Below are 16,868 nucleotides of genomic sequence, written 5' to 3' on the forward strand. Positions count from 1 at the left end.
CTCTGTCTTCATCTCATGACTTCGGAAAACTTCTTAGCTTAATACTGCAACCAGGATCTACTTACATTTTCTTCTGCTGCTCAATCTGTTTCTCTTTCTTCTCATAATATTCCATAATCTTTAGTCTTTGGGTTTGCACAAGCCGACCTTTCTCTATGTTGAACTCTTCTTCTGCCTACAGGGAAATTAGTCAATATTAATGCATTACATCAAGTTTGATTAACAGTTTTAAACAGCTGGTGAGCTGGGTTACTTGCTTATGAACACTAATTTCATATATAAAACAGAAAATTTATTGTGACTCATTTTCAAGGATTCTAAATTATTCAAAAGGAAAGATCAGCAATTTTCATTATAAATGACGTACCAGGAGACTAAAAATTTCATGAAGGGTAACAGTAACCGACAAGTTACTAAAGGATATAATTGGGTAGAATATTCTGCTCATGAAAAAAATTACCACACGTTCGAAACTTAATCCATTAGCTTACTGGTGGGCCAATGAAAATGACACAGAACTTGAAAGTTTAGAAGATCCTGGCCGGGTGCAGTGCCTCACGCCTATAATCCCAATACTTTGGGAGGCCGAGGTGGGTGGATCACGAGGTCAGGAGATCGAGATCATCCTGGCTAACACGGTGAAACCCTGTCTCTACTAAAATTACAAAAAATTAGCCGGGCGCGGTGGCAGGTGCCTGTAGTCCCAGCTACTCAGGAGGCTGAGGCAGGACAATGGCGTGAACCCGGGAGGCAGAGCTTGCAGCGAGTGGAGACTGTGCCACTGCACTCTAGCCTGGGCAACAGAGGGAAACTCTGTCTCAAAAAAAAAAAAGAAGATCCAGATTATTGCCCATAAAATGTGGTTGAGTAACCTCAGGCTTAGTGTCCTCTCTTGTAAAATGAAGTTAAAAAAATTAAAAAGTTGGCCAGGCACAGTGGCTCACGCCTGTAATTCCAGCACTTTGGGAGGCCAAAGCAGACGGATCACCTAAGGTCGGGAGTTTGAGACCAGCCTGATCAACATAGAGAAACATAGGTGAAGGTTGTAGTGAGCCAACATTGCACCACTGCACTCCAGCCTGGGCAATAAAGGGAGACTCCGTCTCAAAAATAAATAAAATAAATAAATACTTGAGACAGAAATGCATTTACTGAGGCCAGGCGCAATGGCTCATGCCTGTAATCCCAGCACTTTGGGAGGCTGAGGTGGGTGGACTGTCTGAGTTTAGGAGTTCAAGACCAGCCTGGGCAACATGGTAAAACCCCATCTCTACTAAAATACAAAAAATTAGCTGGGCGTGGTGGCGTGCGCCTGTAGTCTCAGCTACTTGGGAGGCTGAGGCAGGAGAATTGCTTGAACCTGGGAGGCGGAGGTTGTGGTGAGCGGAGATCACACCACTGCACTCCAGTCTGGGCAACAAGAACGAAACTCCAGCTCAAAAAAAAAAAAAAAAGAAATGCATTTCCTGAAATAATAGCTGAAATAGGACTTCCGTATTTGATCCAGAAAGAGTCATACAAGAAAGTATCACCATCAAAACAATATTAAGCAATATTCTATCAGCTGTTATGTATTAATGGGAGGGAAAATAGTCTTTTCTTCCTCAAATGATAAACTAGTCAAATAGTCCAAGGTTTCAGAGAGTTTTATTTCTAGAGTACCAGGCACATAAAAATTTAAGGCTGTACTAAAAGGACAATGAAAATATTAAACAATATATCTTGGTCATATTTTATTTTATTTACTGATTTTTTTCTTGAAACAGAGTCTCACTCTGTCACCCAGGCTGGATGGAGTGCAGTGGTGCGATCTCAGCTCACTGCAACCTCCGCCTCCCGGGTTCAAGAGATTCTCTTGCCTCAGCTTCCTGAGTATCTGAGACTACAGGCATGCACCACCACACCCAACTAATTTTTGTATTTTTTGTAGAGATGGGGTTTCAACATGTTGGCCAGGCTGGTCTTGAACTCCTGACCTCAGGTGATCCACCTGTGTCAGCCTCCCAAAGTGCTGGGATTACAGATGTGAGCCACCGCCCCTGGCCATATTTTGGTAATATTTTTAAAGCAAGCTTTAAAAAATGCTTTAAAAATGTTATGATTATACCTTGGGAAAAGAACATTTTGATATACTGTTAAGGAATATAAATTGGCATAAGCAATGTGCAACTGGAAATATATACAAAACTTCTAAATGCTGATGGAAGGTCACCTTTGTAATGGGTGGGGTTTTCATTTTATACCCTACATACTTCCAAACTTTTTATTTTTTTTATTTTTTGAGACAAGGTCTCACTCTGTCGTCCAGGCTGGAGTGCAGTGGCACGATCTCGGCTGACTGCAACCTCTGCATCCTGGGATCAAGCGATTCTCCCGCCTCAGCCTCCGGAGGAGCTGGGATGACAGGCACGCATCACCATGCCCAGCTAATTTTTGTATTTTTAGTAGACACGGGGTTTCACCATGTTGGCCAGGCTGGTCTTGAACTCCTGACCTCAGGTGATCCGCCTGCCCTGGCCTCCCAAAGTGCTGGGATTACAGGCGTGAGCCACCAATCCCGGCCCAAACTTTACTTTTCTGCAATGAGCACAGATTAACAAAAAAGCTAAACAATGAAACACTACAACCTTCTCTAGTCACCTATCACAGTTCGCCACAGTTGTTAAATATCTGAATTTTGGTTTCCATGAGAAAATGAATCATCCATTACTTTTCAACCCTCTAACATAAAATTTCAGGACACTTATTGGCATCACAACAATTAGAAGGGAAAATTTATTTTTTAATGTTAAAGATACAGACATTTCCAATGAGGAACTTATTAAGGTAAAATTTAAATTAAAAAGTAAATAAAGGCCGGGCGCGGTGGCTCACGCCTGTAATCCCAGCACTTTGGGAGGCCAAGGCGGGCAGATCACGAGGTCAGAAGATCGAGACCATCCTGGTTAATGTGGTGAAACCTCGTCTCGACTAAAAATACAAAAAATTAGCCAGGCGTGGTGGTGGGTGTCTGTAATCCCAGCTACTCGGGAGGCTGAGGCAAGAGAATGGCGCGAACCCGGGAGGTGGAGCTTGCAGTGAGCCGAGATCTGGCTGCTGCACTCCAGCCTGGGCGACAGAGCAAGACTCCATCTCAAAAAAAAAAGTAAATAAATAAGGCTGGGCACGGTGTTTCACACCTGTAATCCCAGCACTTTGGGAGGCCCAAGCGGGTGGATCATCTGCGGTCAGGAGTTCAAGACCAGCCTAGCCAACATGGTGAAACCCTGTCTCTACTAAAAATACAAAAATTGAGACAGGTGTGATGTTGCATGCCTGTAGTCCCAGCTACTTGGGAGGCTGAGGCAGGAGAATCGCTTGAACCCAGGAGGCAGAGGTTGCAGTGAGCTGAGATCACGCCACTGCACTGCAGTCCCGGTGACGAAGCGAGACTCTGTCTCAAAATTAAAGAAGGGGCCAGGCACTGGGGCTTATACCTGTAATCCCAGCACTTGGGGAGGACGAGGCAGGCGGATCACAAGGTCAAGAGATTGAGACCATCCTGGCCAACATGGTGAAACCCCGTATCTACTAAAAATACAAATATTAGCTGGCTGTGGCGGCACATGCCTGTAATCTCAGCTACTCGGGAGGCTGAGGTAGGAGAATCACTTAAACCTGGGAGGCGGAGGTTGCAGTGAGCCGAGATCGCGCCATTGCACTTCAGCCTAGGCAACAAGAGTGAAACTCGGTCTCAAAAAAACAAAAAACAAAACAAAACAAAAAATGAAGGAAGGAAGGAAGGGAGGGAGGGAGGGAAGGAAGAGACATTTTTATCAGTCCGATGCAATCTGTTGTTAAACAGTTTTACTAACAATATTATTTAGCAAAGCAAAACAATATGGAAACCTTGATAACTTCTTAAGACTAGAAAATAAATCTCACCTTTGCATCTATTTCTTCTGCTTTCTCATTGGCTTCTTGTTCAATGAAAGCCATCATATGCTTTATCTATAAGGAAAAAAAGTTTTATTTTTTAGTTCAACAAGATGGAAATATCTTTTCTGATTCATTGAACAAGCAATCACAGGTAGGTGCAGTGGCTCACGCCCGTATTCCTACCACTCTGGGGGCCAAGGAGGGAGGATTGCTTTAGGCCAGGAGCTGGAGACTAGTCTGGACTACATAGTGATACCCCGTCTCTACTAAAAAATTTTAAAAAGTCAATCACTTACTTACTGAATGCATATTGTGCTAGGCACTGAGTACAAGGATAAGTGAGATCATTCCCATTCTCAGGAACCTTAGGATCTAAAATTTGTTCAAGAAAATAGACCAGATACAATACTCAATAACAGAGATAAATAGGACATTCATCCTTCTCTCAAAGAACTTGTAATACAAGTTAGCCAGCACCCTCCCTTTCTCTTCTCCACCTCTAAGAAAGTATGCTGAAGAGCTATCTATATTTACACTTTCAACTTACTACCTCTTTCTCTCAACACTGCAGTCTCACTTGCACCCTTCTCTGTACTCCACTGACAGTTCTCTCATAAAGTGACAATCTCCTCGCCCCTTGATCTTGGCCTTTTCTTACTTGATCTTTCAGCATCAGTTGATGTGTTCAGCAACCTTCCCTTTTTTTTTTGAGACAGAGTCTCGCTCTGCCGCCCAGGCTCGAGTGCAGTGGGGTGATATCGGCTCACTGCAAGCTCTGCCTCCCGGGTTCAGGCCATTCTCCTGCCTCAGCCTCCCGAGTAGCTGGGACTACAGGCGCCCGCCACCACGCCCGGCTAATTTTTTGTATTTTTAGTAGAGACGGGGTTTCACCATGTTAGCCAGGATGGTCTCGATCTCCTGGCCCCGTGATCCACCCACCTCAGCCTCCCAAAGTGCTGGGATTATAGGCGTGAGGCACCGGCGAGCAACCTTCCTTCTCTAACAATCTTCCTTTTGCTTCCAAGACTTCCTCCTGTTCTCCTCTCCAGTCTCCATTGGGGCCATACTCTTCCACTCTGCCTCCTAGACAGCTCTTTTTGAACATCCTACTCATAGTAATCTAAATTCAACACATTCAATACGGAACTGCTCACCACTCCTCTCCCTACTTCTCACTTTGAGCTCTCTCTCAGGTATCAGCACCAACACCCAACTGTGACTATTCCTCCTATCTCAGTCCTTATATCCAACCAGTCACCAAGTTCTATTAATTCTCTCTTAATAGTTCTTTACCGGCCAGGTGCGGTGGCTCACGCCTGTAATCCTAGCACTTTGGGAGGCTGAGGTGGGCGGATCACGAGGTCAGGAGATCCAGACCATCCTGGCTAACACGGTGAAACCCCATCTCTACTAAAACTACAAAAAATTAGCCAGACATGGTGGCGGGCGCCTGTAGTCCCAGCTACTCGGGAGGCTGAGGCAGGAGAATGGCGTGAACCCGGGAGGCGAAGCTTGCAGTGAGCCGAGATCGCACCACTGCACTCCAGCCTGGGTGACAGAGCGAGACTCCGTCTAAAAAAAAAAAAAAATAGTTCTTTACCTTGCCCACGTCGCTCCCTCGTCGGATGGACTACCATAGTCCTCGCCATCATCTCCTCTCAGCTAAATTACTACAACAGCTTCCAAATCTGTCTTCCTGCCACTATTCCTGTTCTTTCTAATCCACTCTACATTGCCACCAGAGAGATGCTTTCAAAATGCCTATCTTTTCATGTAACACTCTACCCCCGTTTAAGATAAAGATTTTAGAAGGTACAGGATCTTATCACTGCTTATCTGTCTTTTTGAGACAGGGTCTCTGTCTCCCAGGCTAGAGTGCAATGGCACAGTCTCGCCTCACTGTGACCTCCGCCTTCTACAGCTCAAGCGATCCTGCCACCTTAGCTCCCCTGCCCCCGTGGCTGGGACCACAGGGGCGTGTCACCACGTCCAGCTTATTTTTGTATTTTTTTGTAGAGAGGGGTTTCGCCATGTTCTCCAGGCTGGTCTTGAACTACTGGGCTCAAGCGATCCACCTGCCTTGGCTTCCCAAAGTGCTGGGATTTCACGTGTGAGCCACCATACTCAGCCCACTGCTTACCTTTCAAGCATCATATGAAACAACAAACCCTTCACTACTCACCATCTTCAGACTCTTACTTCCTGCCATACTAAACTTATTTCACTTCCCTGAGCTCACCATTCTTTCTCATCTCCAAGATTTCAAACACGCTGTTCCTTCCACTTGGAACATTCTTCCTTCTCCTCTTCACTCAGCTAACTTTTTGGGCCTCAGCTTGTATAACTATCACCTCCTTAGGGAAATCTTTCCTGTACCTAGAGTACTTTGTACTTCCTCTACCATGGCATCTAAACTTGCAATTGTTGCTTATTTGTCCCTATCCTCAGCTGAACTACGAGGCTAGGAACTTGTTAAAGGTTCCTAGATCACCAGCTACAATTGGAAAACAAAGTCCAGTGAAGGCTTCTGAATGGGGCTTGGGATGACTAATCCAACTTAGACTCATAAATGAAGTATCATCTCTTGTGGCAGATATAAAATATACCCAAGTAAAAATCCAACCAACACAGCTCATCAAACTCACTGGTTGTGGGATGGGATGGTAGCTTCATTTCCTAAGGGCTCTACCTGAAATGAGTGATGAAATCCAAAAAGAAAAAAAAGCTAAAAATTGATGTAGGATCTCTAGGTCATTAATTCGTTTTGTTTATTAATTATCCTACTAAAAGGTAAGCACCACTGACTACAGGGATCTTGTCTTTTATGCCAATGTGAACCCAGAACATGGAACAACCACCACCATAGGAGGTGCTCAAAAAAATTTGTGAATGAATGCAAATCTGTTGGGAGTTTCAAGACTTCTAAGGAATACAAGGTATCCCAGGTACTTTTTAGGGTTTAACAGTCTGTAAACAATCCCCATAGCAGCTTCTCCATATAACACAAGATATCATAAATCTTAAGTATACATAGGTGTACCAAAACGAATTAAGAAAGCACTACTGGGTGGGGAGTTAGGGGAGGGATAGCATTAGGAGAAATACCTAATGTAGATGACGGGTTGATGGGTGCAGCAAACCACCATGGCACGTGTATCACTATGTAACAAACCTGCACATTCTGCACATGTATCTCAGAACTTAAAGTATAATGAAAAAAAAAAAAAAGAAAGAAAAGAAAACACTACTGCCTGGGCACGGTGGCTCACGCCTGTAATCCCAAGACCCTGGGAGGCCAAGGTGGGTAGATCACCTGAGGTTGGGAGTTTGAGACCAGCCTGGCCAAGATGGAGAAACCCCATCTCTACTAAAAATACAAAGAATTAGCTGGGCATGGTGGTGCATGCCTGTAATCTCAGCTACTCAGGAGGCTGAGGCAGGAGAATTGCTTGAACCAGGAGGCGGAGGTTGTGGTAGGCAGAGATTGTGCCACTGCACTCCAGCCTGGGCAAGAAGAGCGAAACTCCGTCTCAAAAAAAACAAAACAAAATGAAACAAAAAACATATAGGAGGATTTTAGAAGGGACAGTTTTTTTGTTTTATCAAAAATCTTGAGGCCACCCTACTTTTCTTTTTTTTCTTATTTTGGCAGGTGAGTTGTTACACACTCAGTGGATTCCAACTTCTGTGGCCACCATCGTGTTTCCAATCCTACTTTTAAGAAGCCAAAAAGTTATGATGATCAAACCTATGTTATAGATAACACGGTACTTACAATATCTTGAGCCTTGAAATATTTGGGATACCTAATCCAGACCTACATGTGTGGGAAATCACTGACCTTGCTTAAAAGATGAGCCTCACAAATTTGGGAGTATGAGAGGGGTCATGGTAATGCTGTCTACAAGTTTAGTTTGAAGTCTCACTGAACTTATTCTATCTGGAATTTTAAGTCATTTAACTAGCTGGGCTCACGCCTGTAATCCCAGCACTTTGGGAGCCCAATCCGGGCGGATCACGAGGTCAGGAGTTCAAGACCAGCCTGACCAACATGGTGAAACCCGGTCTCTACTAAAAATACAAAAATTAGCCACGCGTGGTGGCGGGCGCCTGCAATCCTAGCTACTCAGGAGGCTGAGGCAGGAGAATCACTTGAACCTGGGAGGTGGAGGTTGCAGCGAGCTGAGATCATGCCTGGGTGACAGAGCAAGACTCTGTCTCAAAAAAAAAAAAAAAAAAAGTCATTTAACTAAATACAGTAATCAAAACCGGTGTTTATAAATGCTGCAAGTTTGGCCTCTAAAGGTGAACCCTGATTCGGACCTGGATTATCTGCCTTTAGCACTCTGCTGAACCCTTGGCTACCAGATTTGACCAGACCAGCACAGCCTAGAGCAAATTGCACCAATTATAACCCAGGTCAGAAGCCTATTTACAGTTAACATGATCATATTCTTTTAAGAGTTCCAAGAAGAGATATAGTCAACCCCTTAAGGACATTTAACTCCACCCCTAAGGCAGAAAATTTGACCTTTAAAAAAACAGTTTCTTCTTCCTGCTCAGTAATTAAGGTTTTTAGAGTCAGGTTTCTTTGTAAATTTGATGAAATAAATTACCATACTCCCCAGGAAAAAAGCAAATATACACAAATATTTTTGTGCAATGGAGAAGTCAGAGAATTCAGGATTTATTAAGCATCTACTATGGGCTTAGTGCTTCGTCTATTTACTTATGAGAATACAGTAAACAACACACACTGTCCTCATCGAGCTTTCATGTAGCATGAACTGTTATAGGAAACAGACAAGATTCCTTCTTTCAATTTTACATAAATAAAAAATAGGATGGGTGTGGTGGCTGACGCCTGTAATCCCAACACTCTGGGAGGCGGAGGTGGGCGGATCATGAGGTCAGGAGTTCGAGACCAGCCTGGACAACATGGTGAAACCCCATCTCTACTAAAAATACAAAAATTAGCTGAGCGTGGTGGCGGGCACCAGTAATCCCTGGTACTCAGGAGGCTGAGGCAGGAGGATCGCTTGAACCCGGGAGGCGGAGGCTGCAGTGAGCTGAGATCATGCCATGGCACTTCAGGCTGGGCAAGAGAGCGAGACTGTCTCAAAAAAAAGAAAAAATAGGCCATGCGCAGTGGCTCACGCCTATAATCCCAGCACTTTGGAGGCCAAGGTGGGCGGATCACCTGAGGTTGGGAGTTCAAGACCAGCCTGGCCAACATGGCGAATTCCCATGTGTACTAAAAATACAAAAAAATTATCCGGGTGTGGTGACATACGCCTGTAGTCCCAGCTACTGGAGAGGCTGAGACAGGAGAATCGCTTGAACCCAGGAGGCAGAGGTTGCAGCGAGCTGAGATCGCGCCACTGCACTCCAGCCTAGGCGACAAAGCAAGACTCTGTCTCAAAAAAATTATTTTGATCTAGATTCCAAGCAACTATAGCTTTATCTTTATACTAGTTTTTCCTGTGGAAGCCTTAGTCTTCAATATATTATGACAAGGAGAGAAGAAAAGGAACAAGAGGGAGAGAATTAGCATTGTGACCACTAAGAGTATATGGAGGGCATTTACTTTTCCCCTGCATCAAGCTTTTCCTATATTGAAAGAAACAGAAGCAGCAGTGAACAGAAGAAGCAGTGAAAAAGGTTTAAAAAAACCCTTTCGTTCTGTAAGAATATTGTATGATTTCTTAAACTTTTCTATAGACACTAATTTTATCATCTCTATTTACCTTTTGGCATTAGCAGAACCATAAAACGAAGAAGAAATACCCACTCGTCTTAGTGCATATTAGGTTAAGAATAAAATGAAAAAACATTTTCAAGGAAATGGAAACATCCAAGGAAAAACTTTTTTTTCTTTTTTTTTTGAGACCGAGTTTCACTCTTGTTGCCCAGGCTGGAGTACAATGGCACGATCTCGGCTCGCTGCAACCTCCGGGTTCAAGCGATTCTCCTGCCTCAGCCTCCTGAGTTGCTGAGATTACAGGCATGCACCACCTCACCCGGCTAATTTTGAATTTTAGTAGAGACAGGGTTTCTCCACGTTGGTCAGGCTGGTCTCAACCTCCTGACCTCAGGTGATCTGCCCGCCTCAGCCTCCCAAAGTGCTGGGATTACAGGCGTGAGCTGGTCAGGAAAACATTTTATTGCTCATCTCAGAAGATTCATAAGACAGTGAGTGTGCTTTAGTAAGAGAATTTTCCTAGCACAGTACTTCAGAAAAAAAAGGACTTAGTTCTCTAAACTATGTGCAAATTAAACTGCAGCCTTAAACTTCCTTCTCTGAAAAATCTATCAGCAATATGATTACTAAATGCAAGGATTCTGGTTTGTTAGTTATAGGCTTATAAACTGCTACTATATTTCCCTGAGAGTGTTTTGCATGACAAAATTCTTAATACCTACAGACTTGAAGGTATGGCACTTAAAAAAAAAAAAAAAGTTTCCCAGGACTGATTACACACTTTCAAAACTGATGTGGATTCACGACTTCCATAACAATTTCTTCCCATAAACTCTGATACATCTACTTGGTGCCAAACACCGTTAGGCACTGAGGCTCCTAAATGTAAGCAAAAGGGGTCCTGGCCAGGTGCGGTGGCTCACGCCTGTAATCCCAGCCCTTTGGGAGGCCGAGGCAGGCAGATTACGAGGTCGGGAGATCAGGACCATCCTGGCTAACACGGTGAAACCCCATCTCTACTAAAAAATAGAAAAAATCAGCCAGGCGTGGTGGCGGGCTGTAGTCTCAGCTTCTCGGGAGGCTGGGGCAGGAGAATGGCGTGAACCCAGGAGGTGGAGCTTGCAGTTGAGCCAAGACTGTGCCACTGCACTCCAGCCCGGGCAACAGAACGAGACTCTGTATTTAAAAAAAAAAAAAAAAAAGAAAGAAAGAAAAGAAAAAGGAGTCTTCCATTTGACACATTTTTGTTTATTTTATTTTTTTAGAGACAGGGTCTTTTGCTCTGTCACCCAGGATGGAGCACAGTGGCATGATCATAGCTCACTGCAGCCTCGACCTCCTGGGCTCAAATGATTCTCCCACATCAGCCTCCCTAGTAGCTAGGAGCACATGTGTGCCTCACCACACCTGGCAACTTTTTCTTTTTTTTTGAGACAGTCTCGCTCTGTTGCCCAGGCTGGAGCACAATGGTGCAATCTAGCCTCACCAAAACCTCCACCTCCCGGATTCAAGAAATTCTCCTGCCTCAGCCTCCTAGTAGTTGGGATTACAGGCATGTGCCAGCACGCCCCGCTAATTTTGTATTTTTAGTAGAGACAGGGTTTTGCCACGTTGGCCAGGCTGCTCTGGAACTCCTGACCACAGGTGATCCACCCACCTCGGCCTTCCAAAGTGCTGGGATTACAGGCATGAGCAACAGTGCCCAGACAGCCTGGCTTATTTTTTAAGAAAAATTTTTTTAGAGATAAGGTCTATGTTGCCCAGGCTGGTCTTGAACTCCTGGGATCAAGCGATCCTCCCATTTCAGCCTCCCAAAATGCTGGGGGCTACAGGTGTGAGCCACCGCACCTGGCATGTATTTGTGTTTATTAATATTATGATTTTTTGAGATGGAGTCTCACTCTGTCGCCCAGGCTGGGATGCAGTGGCACGATCTTGGCTCACTGCAACCTCCGCCTGCCGGGTTCAAGCGATTCTCCTGCCTCTGCCTCCTGAGTAGCTGGGACTACAGGCGCACCCCACTACGCCCAGACAATCTTTTTTTTTTTTTTTTTTTTTTTTGAGACGGAGTCTCGCTCTGTCGCCTAGGCTCGCTCGGCCTCCCGGGTTCACGCCATTCTCCTGCCTCAGCCTCCCGAGTAGCTGGGACTACAGGCGCCTGCTACCATGCCCGGCTAATTTTTTGTATTTTTAATAGAGATGGGGTTTCACCATGCTGGCCAGGATCGTCTCGAACTCCTGACCTCAGGTGATCCGCCCTCCTCAGCCTCCCAAAGTGCTGGGATTACAGACGTGAGCCACCGCGCCGGGCCCCAGCCTGTATTTCACAAATGTTAACACACACATTAGTGGGAGACCAATCATTACAATCCATTATGATAGAGGGGACTTCCCCAAAATGAAGATTAACAGTACACACAGGCCTGGCGCGGTGGCTCATGCCTGTAATCCCAGCACTTTGGGAGGCCCAGGTGGGCGGATCACCTGAGGTCAGGAGTTCCAGACCAGCCAGGCCAATATGGTGAAACCCCGCCTCTACTAAAAAAAATACAAAAATTAGCCGGGCGTGGGGCGCGAGCCTGTAATCTCAGCTTCTAGGGAGGCTGAGGCAGGAGAATCGCTTGAACCCGGAAGGCGGAGGTTGCAGTGAGCCTAGATCGCGCCCTCGCACTCCAGCCTGGGCGACAGTGCGGGACTCCGTCTCAAAAAAAAAAAAGAAAGAAAAAAACACAGTTCATAAAGTGAACGACCTTGTCAAAACAACACTGGTTGGAAGCAGGTCTCTTCCCTTCGCACTGTTTCTTTCCTATCATATAGCCTTAAGCACTTCCCTCAGGGTTAAAAAAAATAAGTGACAAGCCTGTTTTTTTTTTCTTCCTTTCTTTTTTTTTTTTTTTTTCAGAGGGAGTCTCGCCCTGTCGCCCATGCTGGAGTGCAATGGCGCGATCTCGGCTCACTGCAACCTCCGCCTCCCGGGTTCAAGCGATTCTACTTCCTCAGCTTCCCGAGTAGGTGGGATTACAGGCGCGCGCCACCACGTCCGGCTAATTTTCTATTTTTAGTAGAGACCGGGGTTTCACCATTTCGGCCAGGCTAGTCTCGGACTCCTGACCTCAGGTGATCCGGCAGCCTCGGCCTCCCAAAGTACTGGGATTACAGGCGTGAGCCACTGCCCCTGGCCACAAAGCTGTTTTCAATCCTTGCACAGATCTCTGTCCGACTAGGCACAGTGAATACCCTTGGAAAACAGGGAATGCTGAGGTGGGAAGCAAAGAGCCAGGGCGTTCAAGAAGGCAGTGCGCAGGCAAGCGGGCAGTGCGCAAGACCCGAGCAAAAGTCACATGAGCTGCGAGGCAAATCTCCGTCCTCAGGCCGACCTCTTGGATCTGGTGACTTGGAGCAAGGGACCTTCCTGCGGCATCTGGGCGGCTCAAGGCCCGCGGCCTCCCCTAGCCGGGCTCCACCCCACTCCCCGGGACTGCCGCCGCGGCTTCGCAAGACCCAACCAAGCCCCTCACCTGCTTTTGCACGTCAGCATCGCTGAGAGCCATGGCGAGAGCAATGCTAGGCCGGTGAGCAGCAGGCTCGAGTTTAGGTTTGAAAGGTGAGGTGAGAGGAATCGGCAAAGGGAACCCCTGCGCAGATCTCGGTTTCCTTTACTTTATAACCGCGGGTTCCGGTTCCTGCCAGGTGACTGCACAGTTCATCCGCATGACCCTTCTCAGCCAATGGGAAGAGAGCGGCGTCCAGGAAGTCCCGCCCTGTCCTGGCCTGTGGGCGCGTCGTCTGGTCCTTCTACGTCGCTGACTCGTGACCTGACCGGTGTTTTTTTCCTAAACTAGGATCTTGGGTAGGAGGAAGAAAAGATAAGGAGTTCCTCTATCTGAAATTAGTCGGGCTGTTTTGAGGAGTACTGGTTAGGTATATTGGAGAATGCGCCTTTATTGGAATTTTTCGCATAGTTACACAGGGTTTGGGGTACATGATTGTTGGCCGGGCGTGGTGGCTCACGCCTGCAATCCTGAGACTTTGGGAGACCAAGGCGGGTGTATCGCTTGACAGTTCGAGACCAGCCTGGACAACATAGAGGAACCCCGTCTCTACCAAAAGAAAAAAAAAGGAGATACATGATTTCTGACTATTCATGTCAACCTTGATTACCTGAATAAAGTAGGGTTTGTAGGTTTCTCCACTCTGAAGTTCCTTTTTTTAACCCCCTTTCCATACTGTAGTCTTAGGAAGGAAGCCACTATACAAAGCCCACACCTAGGGAGTGGGAAGCTATGCTCAACTTCCTTATTAGGGTGGAGCAGCTACATAATTTATTTGGAAATTTTCTGAGATAGCCTATATATTTTTCACAAGCCTTCCCAGGTCCCATTTAGAGGAATATTAGGACAGAAATCCCCCCAGGCTCATTTGTTTTTGTTTGGATTTACCTCAAGCCCGTTTTTTCCCCCAAAATTCCAAAGGCAAAAACTTTTGAAAATTCCTTTATCTTTAGGATAGACTGACTCCTAATAGTAGAATAAGAGGTCAAATGGTACACCCACTTTTTTCTTTTTACTGTGCTATGGTTACCCACCATTTTTATTAGCTTTTTATCTTGAAGAAATTTGAGATATAGTAACTTGTAAGAATACTGCATTGACCTCCCTTCACCTAGATTCAACAATTGTTAACGTTTTGCTACATGTACATTAACCCTTTATTTTCATACACACACACACACACACACACACATACACACTTCCTATTTTAGTGTGTCATAAGAACGAGGATGTAGCAAATTCAGGAAATATAGTTTACTAGGCTGAACATTAATTTCCTTTGTCCCGGGCCAGGCGTGGTGGCTCACGCCTGTAATCCCACCACTTTGGGAGGCTGAGGCGGGCAGATCACCTGAGGTCGGGAGTTTGAGACCAGCCTGACCAACATGGAGAAACCCCAGTCTCTACTAAAAATACAAAATTAACAGGCGTGGTGTCCCATCAATCCATCAATGTACTTTATAACCCTTTCTTTTTTTTTTGAGGCGGAGTCTCACTCTGTCTCCCAGGCTGGAGTGCAATGGCACAGTGTCGGCTCACTATAACCTCTGCCTCCCGGGATCAAGTGATTCTCCTCTCTCAGCCTCCCAAGCAGCTGGGATTACAGGTGCCTGCCACCATGCCTGGCTAATTTTTGTATTTTTAGTAGAGATGAGGTTTCACTGTGTTGGCCAGGCTGGTCTTGAACTGCTGACCTCGTGATCCACCCGCCTCGGCCTCCCAGAGTGCTGGGATTACAGGTGTGAGCCACTGCACCCGGCCTTCTTTTTCTTTTTTTTTTTTTTTTTTTGAGATGGAGTCTTGCTCTGTTGCCCAGGCTAGAGTGCAGTGGCAGAATCTCGGCTCACCACAACCTCCGCCTCCTGGGTTCAATTGATTCTCCTGCCTCAGCCTCCCCAGTAGCTGAGATTACAGGCACCTGCCACCACGCCCAGCTAATTTTTGCATTTTTAGTAGAGACGGGGTTTGAACACGTTGGCCAGGGTGGTCTTGAACTCTCGACCTCAGGTGATCCGCCTGCCTCCACCTCCCAAAGTGCTGGGATTACAGGCGTGAGCCACCGCGCCCAGCCATAACCTTTTTTTAATAACCTTACTTTTTGACCTTTTATAACCTTCTTATAACCTTACTTTATAACCTTTATAACCTGGATTGGATCCAGGGTCACTTACTGCATTAGTGATCATGTCTTTTTAGTCTCCTTTAATATGGAAGAGTTTCCTCAGACTTATCTTTCTTGATAGTGACATTTTGAAGAATGTAGGCCAGTTGTAGAAAATCACTCAATTTTTTTTTTTTTTTTGAGACAGAAGACTGTTGCTCAGGCTGGAGTGCAGTGGTGCAAACTCGGCTCACTGCAACCTCCGCCTCCTGGGTTCAAGAGATTTTCCTGCCTCAGCCTCTCCAGTAGCTGGGATTACAGGCGCCTACCACCACGCCCCGCTAATTTTTTATTTTTAGTAGAAACAGGGTTTTGCCACGTTGGCCAGGCTGTTCTTGGAACTCCTGAGCTTAGATGATCTGCCTGCCTTGGCATCCCAAAGTGCTGGGATGACAGATGTGAGCCACCGTGCCCGGCCTCAATTGGGTTTTGACAGTTTCCTCATAATTAGATTCAGGTTATGCATTATAGCAGGAGTACTACATGTGTGATATTGTGTCCTCTTTGCAACACATCAGAAAGTACATGATGTCCGTTTGTCCTTTTTTTTCAATTTTATTTTTAAAATTGAGACAGAGTCCTGCAGTGTTTGCCAGGCTAGTCTCGAACTCCTGGGCTCAGGGGATCCTCCCACCTCAGCTCTTTGTCCTTTTAGTAGGAATGGTACATATATATATATATATATATATATATATATATATATATATTTTTTTTTTTTTTTTTTTTTTTTTTTGAGATGGAGTTTCGCTATTGTTGCCCAGGCTGGAGTGCAGTGGCGCGGTCTCAGCTCACTGCAACCTCCACCTCCCGGGTTCAAGTGATTCTTCTGCCTCAGCCTCCTGTGTAGCTGGGACTACAGGCGCGTGCCACCACGCTCAGCTAATTTTTGTATTTTTAGTAGAGATGGGGTTTCACCATATTGGCCAGGCTGATCTCGAACTCCTGACCTCGTGATCTGCCTGCCTTGGCCTCCCAAAGTGTTGGGATTACAGGCGTGAGCCACGGCGCCTGGCTGGTACACATATTTTGAAGGCTGTTAATACATGCTGCCATTTTTTTCCCCATTTGTACTAGTGTACAATGTTCCTTGTACTGTATGACAGATTGGTATACATATTTGGTATACATATTTAAGAATACTGATAATGCTGGATAAAGGAAAGATTTACCCACAGGACAATAAACATTGCCATTTATTAATATATTTATTAATACATGCTGCCATTTTTTCCATTTGTACTAGTGCACAATGTTCCTTGTAGTGTAGGACAGATTGGTGTACATATTGGTATACATATTTGAGAGTACTGATAATGCTGGATAAAGGAAGGATTTAGTCACAGAACAATAACACAGGGCAAGAGAAACTGATGCAATTGACCTTAACTTGATCACTATTGAGCTAAATTAGATTGGATTATTTGTCTAATTTTGTTCATCTTTTGCATTAATAGCCTCATTCCTCATCGTCCTAAAAAACAGATTCCAGGAGTATGCCACCCTCTAGCATCCCTAGGTCAGGTTGAGGTGGAATTAA

At 45.4% G+C, this 16,868-nt stretch overlaps 1 protein-coding gene across 2 annotated transcripts in view; it reads right to left on the reverse strand.

Moving 5' to 3' along the window:
* Nucleotides 1–13,357, reverse strand: part of ATP6V1E1 (ATPase H+ transporting V1 subunit E1) — a 37,524-nt gene extending 24,167 nt beyond the window's left edge. Inside the window, exons 1-3 of one of the 2 annotated variants that reach the window (XM_063722741.1) lie at nucleotides 13,138–13,357; nucleotides 3,925–3,990; nucleotides 66–175 (exon numbers count right to left, since the gene is read on the reverse strand). In XM_063722741.1, the coding sequence (XP_063578811.1) occupies nucleotides 66–175; nucleotides 3,925–3,990; nucleotides 13,138–13,170 (209 nt within the window). In that variant the 5' untranslated portion in view covers nucleotides 13,171–13,357. The remainder of the gene's footprint in view (nucleotides 1–65; nucleotides 176–3,924; nucleotides 3,991–13,137) is intronic. The other variant, XM_024239781.3, reaches the window with a different exon arrangement.
* Between the last annotated feature and the right edge of the window lie 3,511 nt (nucleotides 13,358–16,868).

The sequence above is a fragment of the Pongo abelii genome, chromosome 23 (assembly GCF_028885655.2).
Source record: "Pongo abelii isolate AG06213 chromosome 23, NHGRI_mPonAbe1-v2.0_pri, whole genome shotgun sequence".
In the NCBI taxonomy this organism is placed as follows: Eukaryota; Metazoa; Chordata; class Mammalia; order Primates; family Hominidae; genus Pongo; species Pongo abelii.